Raw genomic sequence first — 17,080 nt, 5'->3', positions numbered from 1 at the left:
CCTGGCCCCCATCCCCCAAAGGATGGCTTCTGAGCAAGGCCTCCTGGCTCTTTCTCAGCTCACTTGTGCACCTGCTATGTCCAGATGCTATGCAAACATAACACCTTTTAAACCCTTCTTACAACACTAGGAGGAAGAGTGTGTGATTCCCTTTCACGAGCAAGTGGAGAGATGGCTAGAAATAGAGGCTTACGTGGCCCTTACGTGGTCAAACCGAGATCACAGATCTGGTGTTTATTTTCACTGCCTCTGCTTATATCTGTTTCAACTTTATGCCTTTTAATAGATAACAGGAATAGTCTGTCTTGTAATCTATTCTTGCAAAAATATTAGAATTATAAGCATTGAAATTTTATAGTTTTTCTAAATGAGCACAGTTTTCCAGATCTTTGAAACATTTTAATGAGAGCAAACACTTTCCATCTACTCCACTCGTTGTCTGTTGTTGGAGCAAACCGTGAAATGTCCCCCCAGGGGATGTTTAACAGTGCCTGGAGGCTGGTTCTGGTGCCGTGGACTGCTAGCATCCCGCAGTGCATAGGACAGTCCAGATGTCAGTAGAGCTGCGGTTGAGAAACACGTGTCATGAGAGCCCGTGTCTGTTAAAACTGTGTGTGTGTGTGTGTGTGTGTGTGTGTGTGTGTGTGTGTGTTTACTAAAGTCTGCAATACCAGACCGCTGGTCAGCTGTCTCCTACAGAAGTCTGTCTCAAGTGGCAGCAGGGCAATAGTTATAAAAATATAGGAAAGAAAAGCGTTTATTTTTAAAAGGTTTGGTTTTTACAAATAGACTTGTATTACTTTTGTAAATAAAAAAAAGTTTTCCACTAAAAACACTTCTGCAGCTGAATAACAGGAACTCAGGTACAGCTCTGTCCTCTGGTGGTGCCCCCAGGCCTAGAGCCCTGCCTCCCTCCCCCAGCCCTCCCCGATGGCCCCTGTGCCCCGGAATCACTTGAAGGGAGTTCAGAGCTTCTTCGGGTGCCAGTGCTGAGGTCTGGTCCTTTCTGGCTCAGAAATGGCAAGCCCCAGTGGATGCGCCCCTTGCTGTCTTTACCAGTGGGAGCAGCTTCCATCCTTAAACAGCCGCATGCGGTGGCATGTGGGGTGGGGGGGCCCTAGCTGGTCCGTCTGCTCCCCGGCCCGGGACTGGGAAGGAGCACCTTGACTTCTCTTCCCCTCCTGCCTGCCTGTGTGGTGATGGAGGAGGCAGAGTAGATGAGAGCGTGTTCTGACCCAGGAAGCCCTCCTATAGCAACACGAGGCCCTGGCGTTCCTCGGGGCTGCCCCTGAGGTTGTGTGGACTTCTGGGCCTCTCTGCTCTCCTGGCCTCTATCCACCCCTCCCTCCACCGTCCATCCATCCGTCCCTCCTCTCCTGTCCAGCTCTTCGTCTGTCCATCCGTCCGTTATCTCCAGCCCACTTGCACTGCTGGGCAGGCCGGAGATGGGAGGCTGCACAGAGGCTCAGTTCTCAGCCTCAGGAGCACCATGTGGTCGGAGGACCAGCAGCCATAGGGAAAGTAACAGCATCGGCGGTGGGGACATGTTTCCCATTTTCCCTCACCCTAAGTTTCTTGCCATTTGCAGAATAAAGCGATTGCCACCCCTGTCCAGGGCGTGTGGGACATGAGGAACAAGCAGTTTCACACAGGCATTGAGATCAAGGTGTGGGCCATTGCGTGCTTCGCCCCCCAGCGTCAGTGTACAGAAGTCCACCTGAAGTAAGGCCACCGGGGTCAGGCGCGCCTGGCTTTGGGCGGGATGGGGGGCAGGGGGGAGGGACAGCCGGCAGGGGGGTGCGAGGCCGGCAGGGACGTGGACTTAGTGCCATTGCCGAGCTTGGTGGCCTTTCCCTGGCAGGGAGCACTGGCCCAGGACACGTGGGCCGCCTCAAGGCTGCTTCTACTTCTCAGACTCATTGGTGGAGGGAGTGTGGAAAAGTGATGGAGATTATATAAGAGATAAAACAGTAAACAAGTAAATTTGAAAATTTTATGCAAAAGAAAAAGTTATATTCAGTGAACTCAACTTACTTTGAAGAAAACACGTTGGCCTCGTGCTTCTGCATCACCCTGGTGTGGCCCAGGCAGCAGACCCCTTTGAAAGTAGCACCAAAAATATGCAGTTTCGTCGGTCGTTTTTTTTTTTTTTTAACATATTTTTATTTAAATTCAGTTCGTCAACATATGCAGTATAACATCCAGGGCTCATCCCATCAAGATAATTTCATGTCTTTATTTGAGAGAGAATGAGTGAGAGCACAAGCAGGGGAGCAGCAGGAGAGGCAGAGGCAGGCTCCCCCCTGAGCAGGGAGCCCGATGTGGGACTCCATCCCAGGATCCTAGGATCATGACCTGAGCCGAGGGCAGACGCCTATCTGAGCCACCCAGGTGCCCTTGTCGTTTGTGTTTTTGTGTCCAAAACACCAACAGTGGAAAGGAAGCTACTACTTCCCATCTGTCTTACGGGGAAGCAGGAGGGAACTCAGAGCCTGAGAGGCAGAGCTGGTTAACATGCTGGTGAAGGCCGCCTCTGAGAAGCTGGGGCTCAAAGTCACCGAGAGCAGACGTCAAGGGGTGAAAGGCTGTCGGGGCTACTTGTCCCCGCTGCCGGCAGCGTGAGCTGGCCGCACAGAGCAGCTTAGGAAGCCAAGGCGGCTGCAGCTGAACCCCAGGTACCTCTTCCCCGTGTTGTGGCCTCAGCCCTGCGGTGAATTCACACATAGGTGTAAATGCGGATGCACACGCATGCACACGTCTCTAAGCACATCGACGTATAGGAGGATGAACACTCACGCCACTGGATCGAGTGTCCTTATCCTTAACTGTCGAAGGCGACGTTATTTTTACTTCTGGGCTTAAAATAGAAGCTGTTGCCCTGTGTGTGCCCCCCGCCCGGGGTGGGGGTGGCCTCTCCAGGCCTGCCGGGGCAGCTGCTGGTGTTACCCTGGCTGTGGCCGATCCTGCTCTCTCCCACGGCTGTGTCGCCCAAGTCCAAGCGGTTCAAGAATAATGGGGGCGAGTCCAAGGGGACTGTGGGTTGGTGGCTTCCCTCTCTCTGACAGTGTTTGGCGCTGACGAGGTCCTGCGTCTTGCCCCAGGACCCAGGTGCTGGTCGGGCCTGCCGAGTGGGTGGCAGCCGCACCAGCCCCTACAGCTGGGAGTGGCTTTTTAGGAACCCGCATGTACGTGTAGCATATACCTCTGCCTTGAGTTAACACATAGAAATGGCTCTGTCCAGGTCTGACCCTTGGATTCGGACACCAGTGGAAGTGGCTTGGGTTGGGCTGTTAAAGCTGTGCCCTTCCCCTGGGGTCCCTGGTTGGGGTGGATTCTTGGGCGCCCGCCATGCGTTCAAGCCTGATGAGCTTTCTCCTTCAGATCCTTCACGGAGCAGCTCAGAAAGATCTCGAGGGACGCTGGGATGCCCATCCAGGGCCAGCCGTGCTTCTGTAAATATGCCCAGGGGGCGGATAGCGTGGAGCCCATGTTCAGGCACCTGAAGAATACGTATGCTGGCCTTCAGCTGGTGGTGGTCATCCTGCCTGGCAAAACCCCCGTTTACGGTAGGCCTTCACTCTCGGGGTCCCCGGGTGTTTGGTGCAGCCCGGCTCCTTGGTGTTTTTGCCACACTGAGGGATGCCTGTGCTTGCCCCATTCATGAGCTAAGAAGGACGAGGGACGTTCTGACAACTGCCAGGCAAGTGCCGAGGGCCGCCCGCATCAGCGCTGAGACCACTTCCTGGAGGCCAGCATGTGCGTGGTTATTTTATTCCACCCCACTCGATGTTGGCCGGGTGGAGGAATGCCCCTTCGGTGCACATGCAGTGATCACCGGGGGCCGCTGTCCAGGTGTGGCCATCTCTGTGCCCCCTTGGAGCTCTCTGGAAGGTGATCAGAGTCTTCACGCCAGCAGGGCAGTTGTGCATCCATTCAGCTGAAACTTAGCCAGCCCCTGTGATGAGAGTTCAAAGAGCAGCCCCCCATCCAAGGGACCCCAGGGCGGTGGGGGTGGCGGACAGGTGACTCCAGGACAGGTGAGGGGGGAGGGGTTGCTGTTGGACAGCTGTGGGAAGTCTGCGGGACCCAAAGGTGCCCAGCAGAGGTGGCGTCAGGATGAGAACCTCTGGCATGTGGGGGCCGTGACGCTCAGGTGGTGTCACCAACTGGACCCTCAGATCGAATTAGATACATAAAAGCCGTGCATCTCTCCTCCAAGCTACGTATCCAAGAACGCAGATGACACCATCGGTGTTTCCATCCACAAGTCACCCGTTCCCACAGCACTGCCCAGGGAGCTGACCATGGCTCCGTGCAAGAATCCAGAAACTGAGGGGTGTGGGCCTCGATAGCTCTTTCACGTCGGCTTTGCATGTGCTGTGAATTTCGAGGATGCCAGCGTCTCTATTTTTAACAACCCAAGCTTTTGCTCGTAACCCTGAGCACTGCGATAGAAGGCAGCGTTCTAGGCGGGAGCGCCAGCCCCTGAGCCAGGCTGGCTCTGCCCATACGGCTCTGCAGCCCCTAAAGCTCCTGAAAGGGTCCTCACCCCGCCGAGCCATGAGCCCTGCTCCACAGCCTCCTGGCGAGGTGACGCCAGCCTGGACAGGGCCGCAGCCAGAACTCCAGCCCCAGGGCCTGGCCACCCCCCACCTGCCGGTCCCCCTCTTCCCAGGCGTGGCCTCACGTGGGGCTGGGCGGGGAAGCCGGCCCCAGTGCTGTGGTTGCAATTACGAGGGGGGCCCCTGCGGTTTGGGGTGGGGGTCCTGGGGGGCGCTAAGGAAGAGGCGCCAGTAAGAGCTGCCAACGTGGGCGTCTTTCATGCTCCACAGCCGAGGTGAAGCGCGTGGGAGACACGGTGCTGGGGATGGCCACGCAGTGTGTGCAGATGAAGAACGTGCAGAGGACCACCCCGCAGACCCTGTCCAACCTCTGCTTGAAGATCAATGTCAAACTGGGAGGCGTGAACAACATCCTGCTGCCCCAGGGGAGGTAAGGCCAGCCCCCCTGCCGTGTGTGTGCCCGGTGACAGCAGGGTCCCTGTGGGATGGGGGCAGCGCACACATGGGCGTCGGGCTGCCTGCACCAAGCAATGTCCTGGATGCAGCAGAAACTGGAAGTAAGACACAGGTTCAGCTGCTCGGAGTCTGGGGGTCAGGGGGCATCCGGGGGTCACTGAGTGCCATGGCTGGGTTCCCTGAGTGCGGGGAGGCCAGAGAAGGGCCCAGGGGTCCTGAAACATGAAAGCTGGCAGCTGTGCCGTGAAAGGAGTGAGTGACTGGGACATGAGCCTCCCTAGTCAGAGCTCCCGTCCTGGAGCAACACACGTCACTGCCGTGAAGGCTGGAGCAGCCCTCCCGGGCTGGCGGTGGCTGCCCCTGATGTGGTCGGTGCTGGGAACAGAGCCCTTGGGGAAGGCTCCACGGAAGAGCACACCATTGGCAGATCGCAGGCCAGGGTCAGGGTCGGGGGCTGGCGGCGCGGGGGTGGGGCAGGACTCCGGGCTCCCCCAGGACCTCTTGGCTGGGCATGTGGCCCTGGTGCTCAAGGGAAGGCCAGGATCAGCTTCTAGGCCTCCTGAGGGTTGGCCGGCCGGTGCCTGCTGCAGCAGGGAGAGGGTCTCCATGACAACAGATACTGTCGTGTGGTTCTTTCTGAAGAATCTTGGCCTTCGCGTTAGCATGTGAACGGCAAACGTGGGTAAACACAGGTTATTTGACACACTCACCCCTCCATGAGCCAGACTGCCCTTGGCGAGATGAGGCGCTCATGCGGATGGCAGGCCCTCGTTGCTGCTCCTGTGTGTTTGGGGAGAGGCACCAGGCGGCACCAGCTGTGTGCACAGCCCTCCACGCTCCCCTGGTGCCCGTGCGGGCACACGTGGGCCAGCATCTGGGTCAGCTCCGGGCCTCGTGGAAGCACACAGGTTCTGATGAGCACGCCTGGATCGGGACCCAAGCACTGACCGTCCTAGCAAGTCTACAAGCGATACTGCCCCGGGGGCCACACCCGAAGAACACCCGGGTCACACTGCTGGGCGGAGTTAGGCTGCTGTGCAGTAAAGTGGAAAGAACCTGAGTTTAGAGCGGACAGTCTTGAACTTGAGGGCTGGATCCGCGAGGCGAGGTTGACTTGCTCAGGTCGTGGGAATATGTGAGGACCTGTCAAGAGCAGGTGGCGAACTCAGGGTGCCATTCACTCAGCAGGCTCTGTGTTGAGTGCCTACTGTGTGCAGGAGTGTGCCACAGCAGGGAGCACAGCGCCCAGCGTCCCAGCCCTCTAGTGGGGGGACCCAGACACATGAGAAGCAGTGACATCACCAGAGGGACAGGAGCTCAGGAGGGTGAGGAACTGGGGTTTATGTGGTGACAGTCTCCATGGAGAAGGTGGCCTTGGGCAGATGGCAGGCCCGAGGGTGCAGGCGTGTGGGATGCCGGTGGAAAGGGTGTTCCAGACTCAGGCCACGGTTTGAGCAAGGACTCTGGGTGGGGGCCTGCCAGGACGGCTGGGGATTTTAGCGAAGGACCCAGGGGTGGAGGGCTGCTGGCAGGGGCCTGGGGCTCGCTCTGGGCAGGATGCAGCGCTGGAGGCTCCTCTCCTGAAAGGCTGCTCCAGCTCTGGGTGGATCGGGACCCAGGGGCACCTGTGTTGTCTCGGGAGGGGTGCTGGCAGTGGGGGCGGGGCGGGTGCCCAGAGATCGTGTTTAGAAGATGGCACTGCAGGGCCTGCTGACAGGTTGGGTTTGGGCTGTGAGTGAGAGAGGAAGGGGGTCCACGGCTCTCCCTCCGCAGAGCCTCTGCAGACTTAGCACTAGAGGTGGGGGCTGCGGCATCGTGCTGGAGGAACGTCACGGGTGGGCAAGCGGGAACCGGGATCTGGTAACCGGGATGTGTGTTTAGGGGTCCCCAGCAGAGGGGTGGTATTGAAAGCCACAAGACTGGTTAGATCTGGATCCCCCAGCGCAGGGTATAGACAGGATGGATGCCCACCAAGCATGCTGCCCTGGGAGTTCGGGGTTAAAGAGTTGTGGAGAGGGGGAGCCGGGCGGGTCCTGGGTGTCCTGGGTCTCCTGTGTCGGGTGGTGCTGACAGACCTAGTGAGGAGGTCTGAGGCTCTGCTGTGTGGGGCGGGGCCTTGTCGCCATGGCAGCAGGCAGCAGGAAGGGGGGGCAGGTTGCTCTGAGGTGGTGAATGGGCCCCGCTAATTAGGAGCTTAGCCACAGGCAGGTGCTCCTCGTCAGAGGTGTGAGTCACAACCCGGGTGCAGATGCTCCCTGGAGTAGGAGCCCCGGGCAGGGGCGCAGCATGGCGGGCTGCTTGCCAGGGCCCCGTGTCCGTGCTGGGGAGGCGAGATCGGGGCCGCCCCCGAGGCCTGCCTTACGGAGAGGGGCGGGTGGGCCATGGTGAGCAGGTGGGGGTGGGGACACCCCAGCGAAGAGCTCCCCAGGGGTGGTTGGAAACACGCTGGGGATCGAAGTCTTGCATATGTAATCATTTTGTTATAAATATGTGATTTTAACATATATAATTACAATATGTAAGATTACCGTGGAAGCGCTCAGCTGGGTACAAAATAGAATCCTCCCCGCCCGCAGCCCCAGCAGCCTGGGGTGCGGTGCTCCCCGGCTTCCATGGAAGCAGATCTCAGACGTCCTGTGGCCTCCTCAGCGAGGTGTTCTGGGTAGAACATCACAAGATCAGACGTTCTCTTGAAAACATAAGTGACGCTGGGGCCAGTGGGTTCGGGGTCCAGGCCTCAGACGCCCCGCTTCCCTCCGCAGGCCGCCCGTGTTCCAGCAACCCGTCATCTTCCTGGGGGCCGACGTCACTCACCCACCTGCCGGGGATGGGAAGAAGCCTTCCATTGCCGCCGTGAGTATCCGTGCTCCCCGCTGCGCCTCTCGAGGTGACGTCCGACCCTCTGTGGGACCCACAGCCTGGAGAGCTGCCTGTGGGAGGGCACACGGTCCCGTTGCGGCTCGTCGCTGGAGCAGCTGGTGAAAGAGTCTCGTAGAAAATAGGCGTTTGGAGGGGACTCCGCATATGGCTAAATGTGCCTGAGAAGTGATGAGGTCGCGCTGCCTGGGGCCCAGCCCAAGCAGCCCAGGTGTGGCAGCAGGGGAGAGGGCCTGTCCCACGGGTCCACCTGCAGCTCCTGGGGGGCCTGGGGGCTCGCTGCCCACTGGGGCAGACACTGCACAGGACTCATGTGCCACCTTCTTTATGCTGCACACCCCTTTTGGACATTTTCTATCTTTTATTATAAAACACTAAACGTAAAGCAGTCACACAGTCCAGTGGTAAAACGTAGGCCTTGCCCCAGTCCTGCCCATGAGTTGCGTCTGGGCTTCTGGGGAGGTGGGGGGTGGGGGGCAGCATCATGGCCTTTCACTCAGCAGGACCCGACAAGCACGTACTCAGAATAGTGTGGACTGTAAATGTGGAATGCAGGCCGGGGTGCCCCTTGTACTTGTCTGACGGGACACCCCAGGGCTCTGTGGCCAAGGAGGCCAAGTGGAGGGAAGGAAGCATCGGGCTCAAGGTCTGTGGTCCCCAGCACACCAGGTGGGGACTGCCAGACCGACCTCTGGGCCATTGCGTGTTCTGTCATTTGCCACACAATCAGAGAATATTGGCATTTTCTGAGCACCCGCTCCACACCAAGCTCCGGGTGGGCTGCATAACTACACTGAGTTAGAATCTCGTGGGGTCTGAGTAGGTTCCCCACTGGAAACACGAAGTCCAGAAAGGCCAAGCTCAGTGACTCAAGAGAAGCAGCAGAAAACAGCTGAAGACTGGCCGAGGCTCAGTGTTGAGGCCTGAGCTGTGCAGGGTGACAGGGGCTGCTGCGCCCATCACACCCCTGCGCAGGGGCGGGGGGGGGGGGGTGCTTTGCTCACTCATTCCCTCCATCGTGGCCACTCTAGAAAGAGAGATGCCAGCCACGTGTGTGGACAAGGCCACCACTGGGCAGGCTGGGGCTTCTCTCTGAGACACAGTGGACCCTGAGGTGTGGCCGGGCCCCCCAGGAGGTGCAGGCCTCCCCACAGGGCGTGCCTGGTGTCATTCAGGGCCGTGCTCCTTTATCACGTTAGCACTGCGCAGTGGGATCCCTCCTGCTTGTACCATAGGCAGCAATCCAGGTACGTCCGCTTCCTACCTGTGGTGCGGGCTTTACCTTGTTATGAATCTTTCAGCTCTTCCTTGTTGATTAGCTGAAAGAAGGCAGCAGGCCACTCCATGTAATCGTGTTTATCGTGCTCTTGTCATCTTGTCCTCTGGGCACCTCCGGTTGACTGCTTATGTGGCAGCTGACCGTTGGGGTGCTCTGCTGTTCCTGGGGCTCAGGGTCTTGGGGTGCATGCTGATCGACACGCAGCTTGTCTGGGTGAACGACACGCTTTGGAAGAACTAAGGGATCCTCAGATTGCTGTCTTGGGGCTGATGGAATTCAGTCCTATCTGGTCACAGGCCAAGTACAGGTTCAGACTAATTGCCCGCTTTTTATTAGGTGCTCTCAGCAAACTTTTTTCTTTGTGATGTATTTATAAACATCGTTGCCCACGTACCTAAAAGAAATGCAGAGGCGGCAGGTTCGCCTCCGACAAGCCACTGCCACTTCCCCGTGGTGTCAGGTTGGGGTGGAGACGTGTGTCCACCCCCGGCCCTTGTGCAGCACGCAGAGCAGGGGCTTCCAGAAGTCCCCACCATGCCCCCGCTCGTCCCGCAGGTCGTGGGCAGCATGGACGCGCACCCCAACCGCTACTGCGCCACCGTGCGGGTTCAGCAGCACCGGCAGGAGATCATCCAGGACCTGGCCACCATGGTCCGTGAGCTCCTCATCCAGTTCTACAAGTCCACGCGCTTCAAGCCCACGCGCATCATCTTCTACCGCGATGGCGTCTCCGAGGGCCAGTTTCAGCAGGTGGGTGCCTCACGGTTTGCTCTTTCTGTTCCCAGAAAGCCCTAGAGTCCCTCGTTTGTCCCGCACGGTAGCCTCCCAAGCTCCCCGACGGACACAGTGATGCGGTTTCAGTTCATTGGAAGGGGGGCTTGGGGAGAGGACGCCAGGCCGGCAGTGCCGAGGCAAGATGGGGGCGTCGAATGTGGGTCCCGCGGCTGGGTGCCCTTCCAGAGGCTTGGCTGTGGGGAATCTGTGGGTGGGGACCCCATTGTGTCGGGGGGTCACCTCCACGTGCAGTGTGAAAGGCAGGCTGCAGGGTGGAGACCACAGGCCTGGTGACAGCTATGGGGGGCCAGGAGGATGGCTGGGCGGGGGCCCCCAGATGTGATCTTGGGTGGTGTGTGGATCACGGGCAGGGGTGCCGTCAGAGACGGCGGTGGGGAGCAATGCGGCAGGGGAGCAGGTATGGGGAGATTGTTGCTGTGCTCTGCCTCCAAGCACCTGCCTTAGCTCCCTGTCACTGTGACCTGCGGTCGGTGCTGAATCCGTCCCAGAGCTCGGGAGGTGGATGCCCTGAATGTGTCTCCTCCGCATTGGGCCTAGCTAATTCCACCCCCGCATCCACCCACGCGGATCCATCCCAACGTGCTTCACTGGGAGACGTTAGCGGGAAAGGCAGAGGATGCAGGGCCCGTGTCCCCTCCTGGGGGAGAGCCACCCAGGCAGGAAGGCATCCTGAGAGCTGCGCTGCTGTGCTTCTGAGGCCCCAGGCTGCCTGACTAGGCAGAAGCAGGATGGCCTGGACCTTCCTGGTCCAGAGCGGAGCAGCAGCCAGTCCCCCAAGGCCCTCGGGTGGCATAGAGAACAGTCAACACTCCTGGCCAGGGCATCATTGAGCCCCTGCGGGAGGCAGGGCCGGTAGCTCCAGGTCCCCTCTTGGGTTCCCTTGGTTGAAAATGTTCCCCTCCTCTGGGGCCCCAGCCCTCTCAACACCTCCCACCCCCCAGCCATTCCTGCCGAGAAGGGTCTGTGCCTTTCTGTGTTTATCGCTTTGGCGACGTACTCCACGTCTTATGGAAACCCCACAGCTGGCGTCTCAACCCAGAACCCAAGATACTTTGGAAACACCATAACATGATATTTAATTAGGACATTGGTTAAAAATCCGAGGTGTGTGGTCCCTGTGCTCGCCTCGTCACAGCGTGATAGCTGTCTGCCTCTTTCTCTGTGACACGGACAGGGTACTTGTGTGCCAAGCACTCTACGTTACCTTAGTTTTCACAACAGGCCTGCAAGGTAGGATGCTCCCATTTTAAAAGAAAAAAATAAATAAATAAATACCCTGGGCATCGGAGAGGGTCATGGCTTTTTCCCAAAGCCACACGGCTGCATGGCGGTAGGGCTAGGGTTGGAGCTCAGGTCTGACTCTTAAGCCAGTGTTCATGCCACGAGGTTCTTTTCCTCCTCTCTGGTATAGAAAACAAGCCGTTGAATGGATTTCCTCATGTGTGTGTCTCGTATTGGGTCTCATTACTCCTGTGTACTGTGGGTGCCATTTATTGAGCACTTAGAACATTCCAGAAACCGTGCTGAGCAATTTTAGGCATTATCTAATTTAAACCATTTAACTATGAAACCTGGGTCTCATCTGCTCAATTATATAAATGAAAAAACAAATACAGAAAGGCAGAGTCACACAGCTAATAACCAGCTAGTGGAGCCAGAAGACTGATCTGCAAGTATTTGTCCAATAGCCTATGTTATTAAGGGATTTATTTTAAGGTAGAAAGAGGCTGTAAAAACGAAATAATCCTTAAGTGTGTCTTTTCTTTCCCTTAGGTTCTCCACCATGAGTTACTGGCCATTCGCGAGGCATGTATTAAGCTAGAAAAAGACTACCAGCCAGGGATCACTTTCATAGTGGTACAGAAAAGGCACCACACGCGGCTCTTCTGCACCGACAAGAACGAGAGGGTGAGGCTCGGAGGCTGAAGGAGGGGCCGGAGGTCGGCCCTGGGCTGGGGCCGTGAGGACGCGGGTCCCTGCTCGGCCCTCGCCCGGAGCCGCGCTGCAGAGGTGCCGGTGCCAGCTCTGCTGCTGTCCTGGGGCTCGTGGGAGACCCTGTCCTCCGAGGGGCTGTCTCCACAAAGCCCCAGCCGTAGGCGCTGGAGACGGGCCCTCCTCGGTCTGGTGCGACATTGGACCCTTACGTCCCACGGGCTGGGACAGGACCGGGCGGGAGATACCATGGGTCCAGTAAAGTGATCGCCAGAGAGCTGGCTCTGGAAGAGGCCACGGCACCCCTGGCAGTGGGCACAGTAGGTGGGATTCAGTAAACTGGGGACCCTCGGGGGAGGCTGGAGTGCTGAGGGCGGCTCCGGGGAGCTGGTCCCGGGCGTCCCAGAATAAGAATGAGCAGGAGGGAGAAGCAAGGTTTATAGATGTAGCTGCTGAGAAAGCCCCACAGTTGAAAGGTAGGAATCTTCACATAAAAGTAGTTTCCAACAGGATAAATAAGCATAAACCTCCACTCAGACACCTGTCCCCACCTGCCCAGCGTCAGGTAGCTGCCCAGACGAGGGACGCTCCCAGAAGGGGGAGAGACCTGGAGAACCAGCAGCCCCCCAACTGCTCATTAGCCCCAGCGCGAGAAAGCACAGCAAGGGAGAAACGCTGCTTGTCTAGTTGGAACACAAAACACAGCTTGCTAGTGAGAGGAAGGGATACTTCGTCCCGGCCACAGGGATGACCCAGCAGGAAGATCTGACAGCCATGGGCTTGGATGTTACCTAATGCAGTGACCTAAAAATACAGCGTAGCGAAAAAGTAGCAATTCCAGGAGAAACTGATAAATCTACCATCAAAGAGGTATTTCAGCACACCACTGTCAGAAACTGGAGCGGACACACCTGAGTAAAAGCTAGAAGTTGGAAGAGCGAAATGGCCAGGCCAGATGAGTTAGAGTCCAGCCATTCATGTCGAGTTCACGTGCACGGCTTACGAAATTGCCTTGTACGTGGTCACAAAGAGCTCCCGGGAGATTTCCAACCCGCAGTATGGGCAAACCACGTTTTGTTTTAAGATTTTATTTATTTATCCAGGAGAGACACAGAGAGAGAGAGAGAGCAGAGACACAGGCAGAGGGAGAAGTAGGCCCCATGCAGGGAGCCCGATGAGGGACCTGATCCCGGGTCTCCAGGATCAAATGGCCGTGGGACGAAGGCAGGAGCTAAACTGCTGAGCCACCCAGGCATCCCTGTTTTGTTTTTTTAATCATACAATTAAATTTTAAATCAGCAGTAGCACTAAAAAGACATTTAAGAAAGCCTGAAATTTTAAATTCACTTCCAAGTAGCACATGCATTAAACATGCAAAGGGAATAAAAATTACAAAGTAATCAGAACTGAAGAAAAACAAGAGAATCTCATTTCAGACTTTATGCAGTGTAGCTGAAGCAGTTCTTGAAGAGAATAGACTTAGATACATCCGTGGGAAAATAAGGAAGAGAACCATCAAGTGCCCTAATGTGCAGCAAGAACAGAAGAGGCAGGAGGGAAGGCTCCCTCCCTGCCCAGCCCCCCCCCCCCCCCCCCCCCCCGACCACTGCCACCACCACCCCACCCCACCCCCATCTGGAGTCACCGGGCTCAAAGTCACTTGTTCCTACCCAGCCCCTCCCAGCCCCTCCCGAAATGTGAGATAATGAAGGAAAAGATGAAGAAGAGGAGCATATTAACACAAACAAAATCTGCTTCTTTGAAGATGGATAAATTTAGCAAGAGTCAACAAGGGGGAAAAAAAGGTTACTTGTAACAATATTAAGAGCAAAAAGAGAACCGTGACCCCAGAGGGGGGATGTGTTTCTCCAGGCTTTACACTGATAGATACATTAGAAAAGTCAGAAGAAATAGATACAAACAGTTGTTTGTGGAATCACATAAATTACTGAGACCAGCTCTGCAGGATAATCCAGTCATTGTTTCCCAAAGGCATCAGGCCCAGAGAGTTTTACAGGCAACTTTGGCCAAACCTTCAAGAAGACATGATCTTTTCCTTTTTTAAAAAGATTTTATTTATTCATGAGAGACACAGAGAGAGAGGCAGAGGGAGAAGCAGGCTCCCTGTGAGGAGCTCAATGCAGGACTTGATCCCAGGACCCTGGAATCAGTACCTGAGCCAAAGGCACATGCTCAACCACTGAACTACCCAGGCATCCCAAGAAGACATGATCTTAAAGTGTGGCAGAGAATGGGAATAAAAGAGGAAACTACTTAGCTTTTTTTATGAAGCTTATCTAGATTTTTTTCTATAGACCAGTTTTATAAAACCTTCAAAGGATAATCTTAAGCAAAATTTTTCAGAAAATGGGAAATGTCAGGGTGGGACTCAAAGTTATCCTGATAATAACAAGTTTTGACAAGGATGTGGGCGTTGTGACACAGTCAGGAGCACAGAGTCTGGAGCCAGACAGCCTGGCTGTGCACCCCTCAGCATCCAGGCTGCATAACCACAGGTGTCAGCCCCCCTAGAACACCTTCCTCGGGATGTCAGGAAGGTTAGCTGAGCTAACACACTAAGCTCTTGGCATTGTCCTTGGCATAGGGCAAAAGCATTATTATGAAGACTCTCCCACACTTTCAATGGAGTGGAGACTAATAAGTCACCTTGGATGGCATTTGGTAATTCTAGCCCTGGAGAAACCCACCTGCCTATGTAGAAGGACACATGTATAAGAATATTTATTGCACCATTGTTTCTTTTATTTTTTTAAGATTTTATTTATTCTTGAAAGGCACAGAAGGAGAGAGGCAGAGACGTAGGCAGAGGGAGAAGCAGGCTCCCTGTGAGCAGCCCAATGCGGGACTCAATCCCAGGACCCCGGGATCATACCCTGAGCTGAAAGAAGATGCTCAACCACTGAGCCACCCAGGAGTCCCCCCCCCTTTTTTTTAAGCTTTTGCAGTATTGTTTTTGATAGCAAAAACTTTATCTGCTAACAGGAGAAGGGGTTGTGATGTGTTCATATACTGACATGCTACACGGCAATGAATATGATAGACTGTGTGTATCACATGAATACATCTCAAAATTGTAAATATTGAGCAAAACCGCAGGTAGCAGAACATATGTGACACACGTACACAACTTTAAAACCTGGGAAGTAACACCAGGTAGTGCTAAGGGAAACTTAAAAATGCAGTGAAAAATAAAAGCATATGTAGGAATGATAAAGTCTAAATCTGAGACTGCAACATAGGAGGGAAGCAGAGGGAGGCACTATTTTCAAATCGTTTACTTAAAAAAAAATCAGAAGGTGTGAAAAAGGTTGGCAAGAAGTAAAATACACACCCAAAGGGGCACAGGGGTTATACCGGGGATTCTCTCTTTTGTTTGTGTTTGAAAATTGTATAACTAAAAAACTAGTGATTTACTAAAAATAGGTTGGGCTCTAGAGCTTTGGCGTTGTTGCTCCCCAGTGGTAGTAGCGGGGCGTCTGCTGGCTTTGTCATCCTAGAATGTGAGCCTAGAGTGAAGTGGTTGGATATAATTCGCAGTCTAGTCTGTACCCCTGCTTCTCCGATGGTCTCTAAGGGAAAAGCATGCCCTCTTGGGTGGTGGTGATGAAGCCACCCACAAGGCGCAAGAGCTCCTGACAGCTTTCAGGGTTTTCTAGCTTTTGTGCCTTGAACAGCAGGTGTGTTTGTGCACAGCTGATGACCTGTCAGGTGTCCATCGTGCATGGTTTTAGATTTGTGTGTCGGTGACCTCAGCAGTCATGGGGAGTTCTTCAAGCGTTACACACAGATTCTCAGTGAAGGGCAGACAACTACGATTCTCTTCTGGGCCTTGACGAGATGGGGAAAATAGCCCCAGCCGTCATGGGACAGGAACTTACTTACTTCTAGTAGTTAGTGTTTGTTAAATTTTATCTTAGTTCTGTAGCGCTGAGCAAATGCATTAGCTGGTGTAGACTGCGAAATCGGGCAGCCTGCGATCAGGAAGGGCCAGCAGCGGAACGCAGTGTGGGTGAGGCGGAATTGCTAGCTTTACCTTGCTGCCCCGTGTCTAATGGGCTCCTGTGTTGCCGAAGGTCGGGAAAAGTGGAAACATTCCAGCAGGCACAACTGTGGACACGAAAATCACCCACCCGACCGAGTTTGACTTCTACCTGTGTAGTCACGCTGGCATCCAGGTAAGGACGGTGGGGGGGCCCTCCGCACGTTCTCGGTGTCTCCGAACACAGACCCCAGCGGGCACTGGGGGCACACTAGGGGAACCAGGGCTGGGGCCCCAGCCTGTCCCCAAGGCACTTGGGCAGGTGGCCAGTGAACAGGTGCGGCTTGGGACCGTGGGTGCTGAGGAGCAGGGACCCACTGGTGTGCTGTGGTCGGGGTTCCCATTTTAGATGAGATGAAGTCAGAAGTAGCTGGGGCAGAGGCCAGGTGCGCTGGTGAGGTGCAAGAGGTGTCCCATGTGCCTGGAGCCCGGTGACCAGCGAGCTAGCAGAGATGTGAGCGGTGACAGGGCCCCTGGGGCTGCTACGAGAAGGGCAGCAGGTGACGGAGGTGCTGACTCAGGGTCCACTCCTTCCCACTTCATGGGCCGCAGCCTTGTCCCCGGCCACACGCCTTTGTAGGACGTACAGGGAAGGTCTCTGTCGGTGAGGGGCCCACAGTGTTTTGTCCTTAGGAGTCGTCCCACTGTGTTCTCTGTACGGAGGTTGCATAGCCCACCGTGACCAAAGCGTGGCTTTTCTCAGCAGTGCCCTCGCGTAGGTGAGTTCTGGATTTCTCACTCTCACATTGACTCCTCTGATCCTCTGATCTGCTTTTAGGGAACAAGCAGGCCTTCCCACTATCACGTGCTTTGGGATGACAATCGTTTCTCTTCCGATGAGCTGCAGATTCTCACCTACCAGCTGTGTCACACCTATGTGCGCTGCACACGCTCCGTGTCCATCCCGGCGCCAGCATACTATGCCCACCTGGTGGCCTTCCGGGCCAGGTACCACCTGGTGGACAAAGAACATGACAGGTGAGTGGCATGCCTTTCAAACTGGCTGGGGTCATGGCAGGGGGCACTTCTGTAACACGCTTTGGCAGCTCCGTGTTCAGACCGGGAAGCAGTGGGGCCCCTGTGGCTGGAGCCGACTGTGACACAGACACCCGGAGGCCA

General features: G+C 55.7%; 1 protein-coding gene across 3 annotated transcripts in view; it reads left to right on the top strand.

Moving 5' to 3' along the window:
• AGO2 (argonaute RISC catalytic component 2) overlaps positions 1–17,080 on the top strand; it is a 111,736-nt gene that overhangs the window by 82,471 nt on the left and 12,185 nt on the right. For all 3 annotated transcript variants that reach the window (XM_072774634.1, XM_072774635.1, XM_072774636.1), the window contains 8 exons: positions 1,589–1,722; positions 3,382–3,566; positions 4,833–4,992; positions 7,781–7,871; positions 9,730–9,924; positions 11,743–11,877; positions 15,996–16,097; positions 16,740–16,939. In XM_072774634.1, the coding sequence (XP_072630735.1) occupies positions 1,589–1,722; positions 3,382–3,566; positions 4,833–4,992; positions 7,781–7,871; positions 9,730–9,924; positions 11,743–11,877; positions 15,996–16,097; positions 16,740–16,939 (1,202 nt within the window). The remainder of the gene's footprint in view (positions 1–1,588; positions 1,723–3,381; positions 3,567–4,832; positions 4,993–7,780; positions 7,872–9,729; positions 9,925–11,742; positions 11,878–15,995; positions 16,098–16,739; positions 16,940–17,080) is intronic.

Source organism: Canis lupus, chromosome 14 (genome assembly GCF_048164855.1).
Source record: "Canis lupus baileyi chromosome 14, mCanLup2.hap1, whole genome shotgun sequence".
In the NCBI taxonomy this organism is placed as follows: Eukaryota; Metazoa; Chordata; class Mammalia; order Carnivora; family Canidae; genus Canis; species Canis lupus.
Note: the sequence above shows the minus strand (reverse complement) of the source record. Positions and strands in the feature narration are given on the sequence as shown.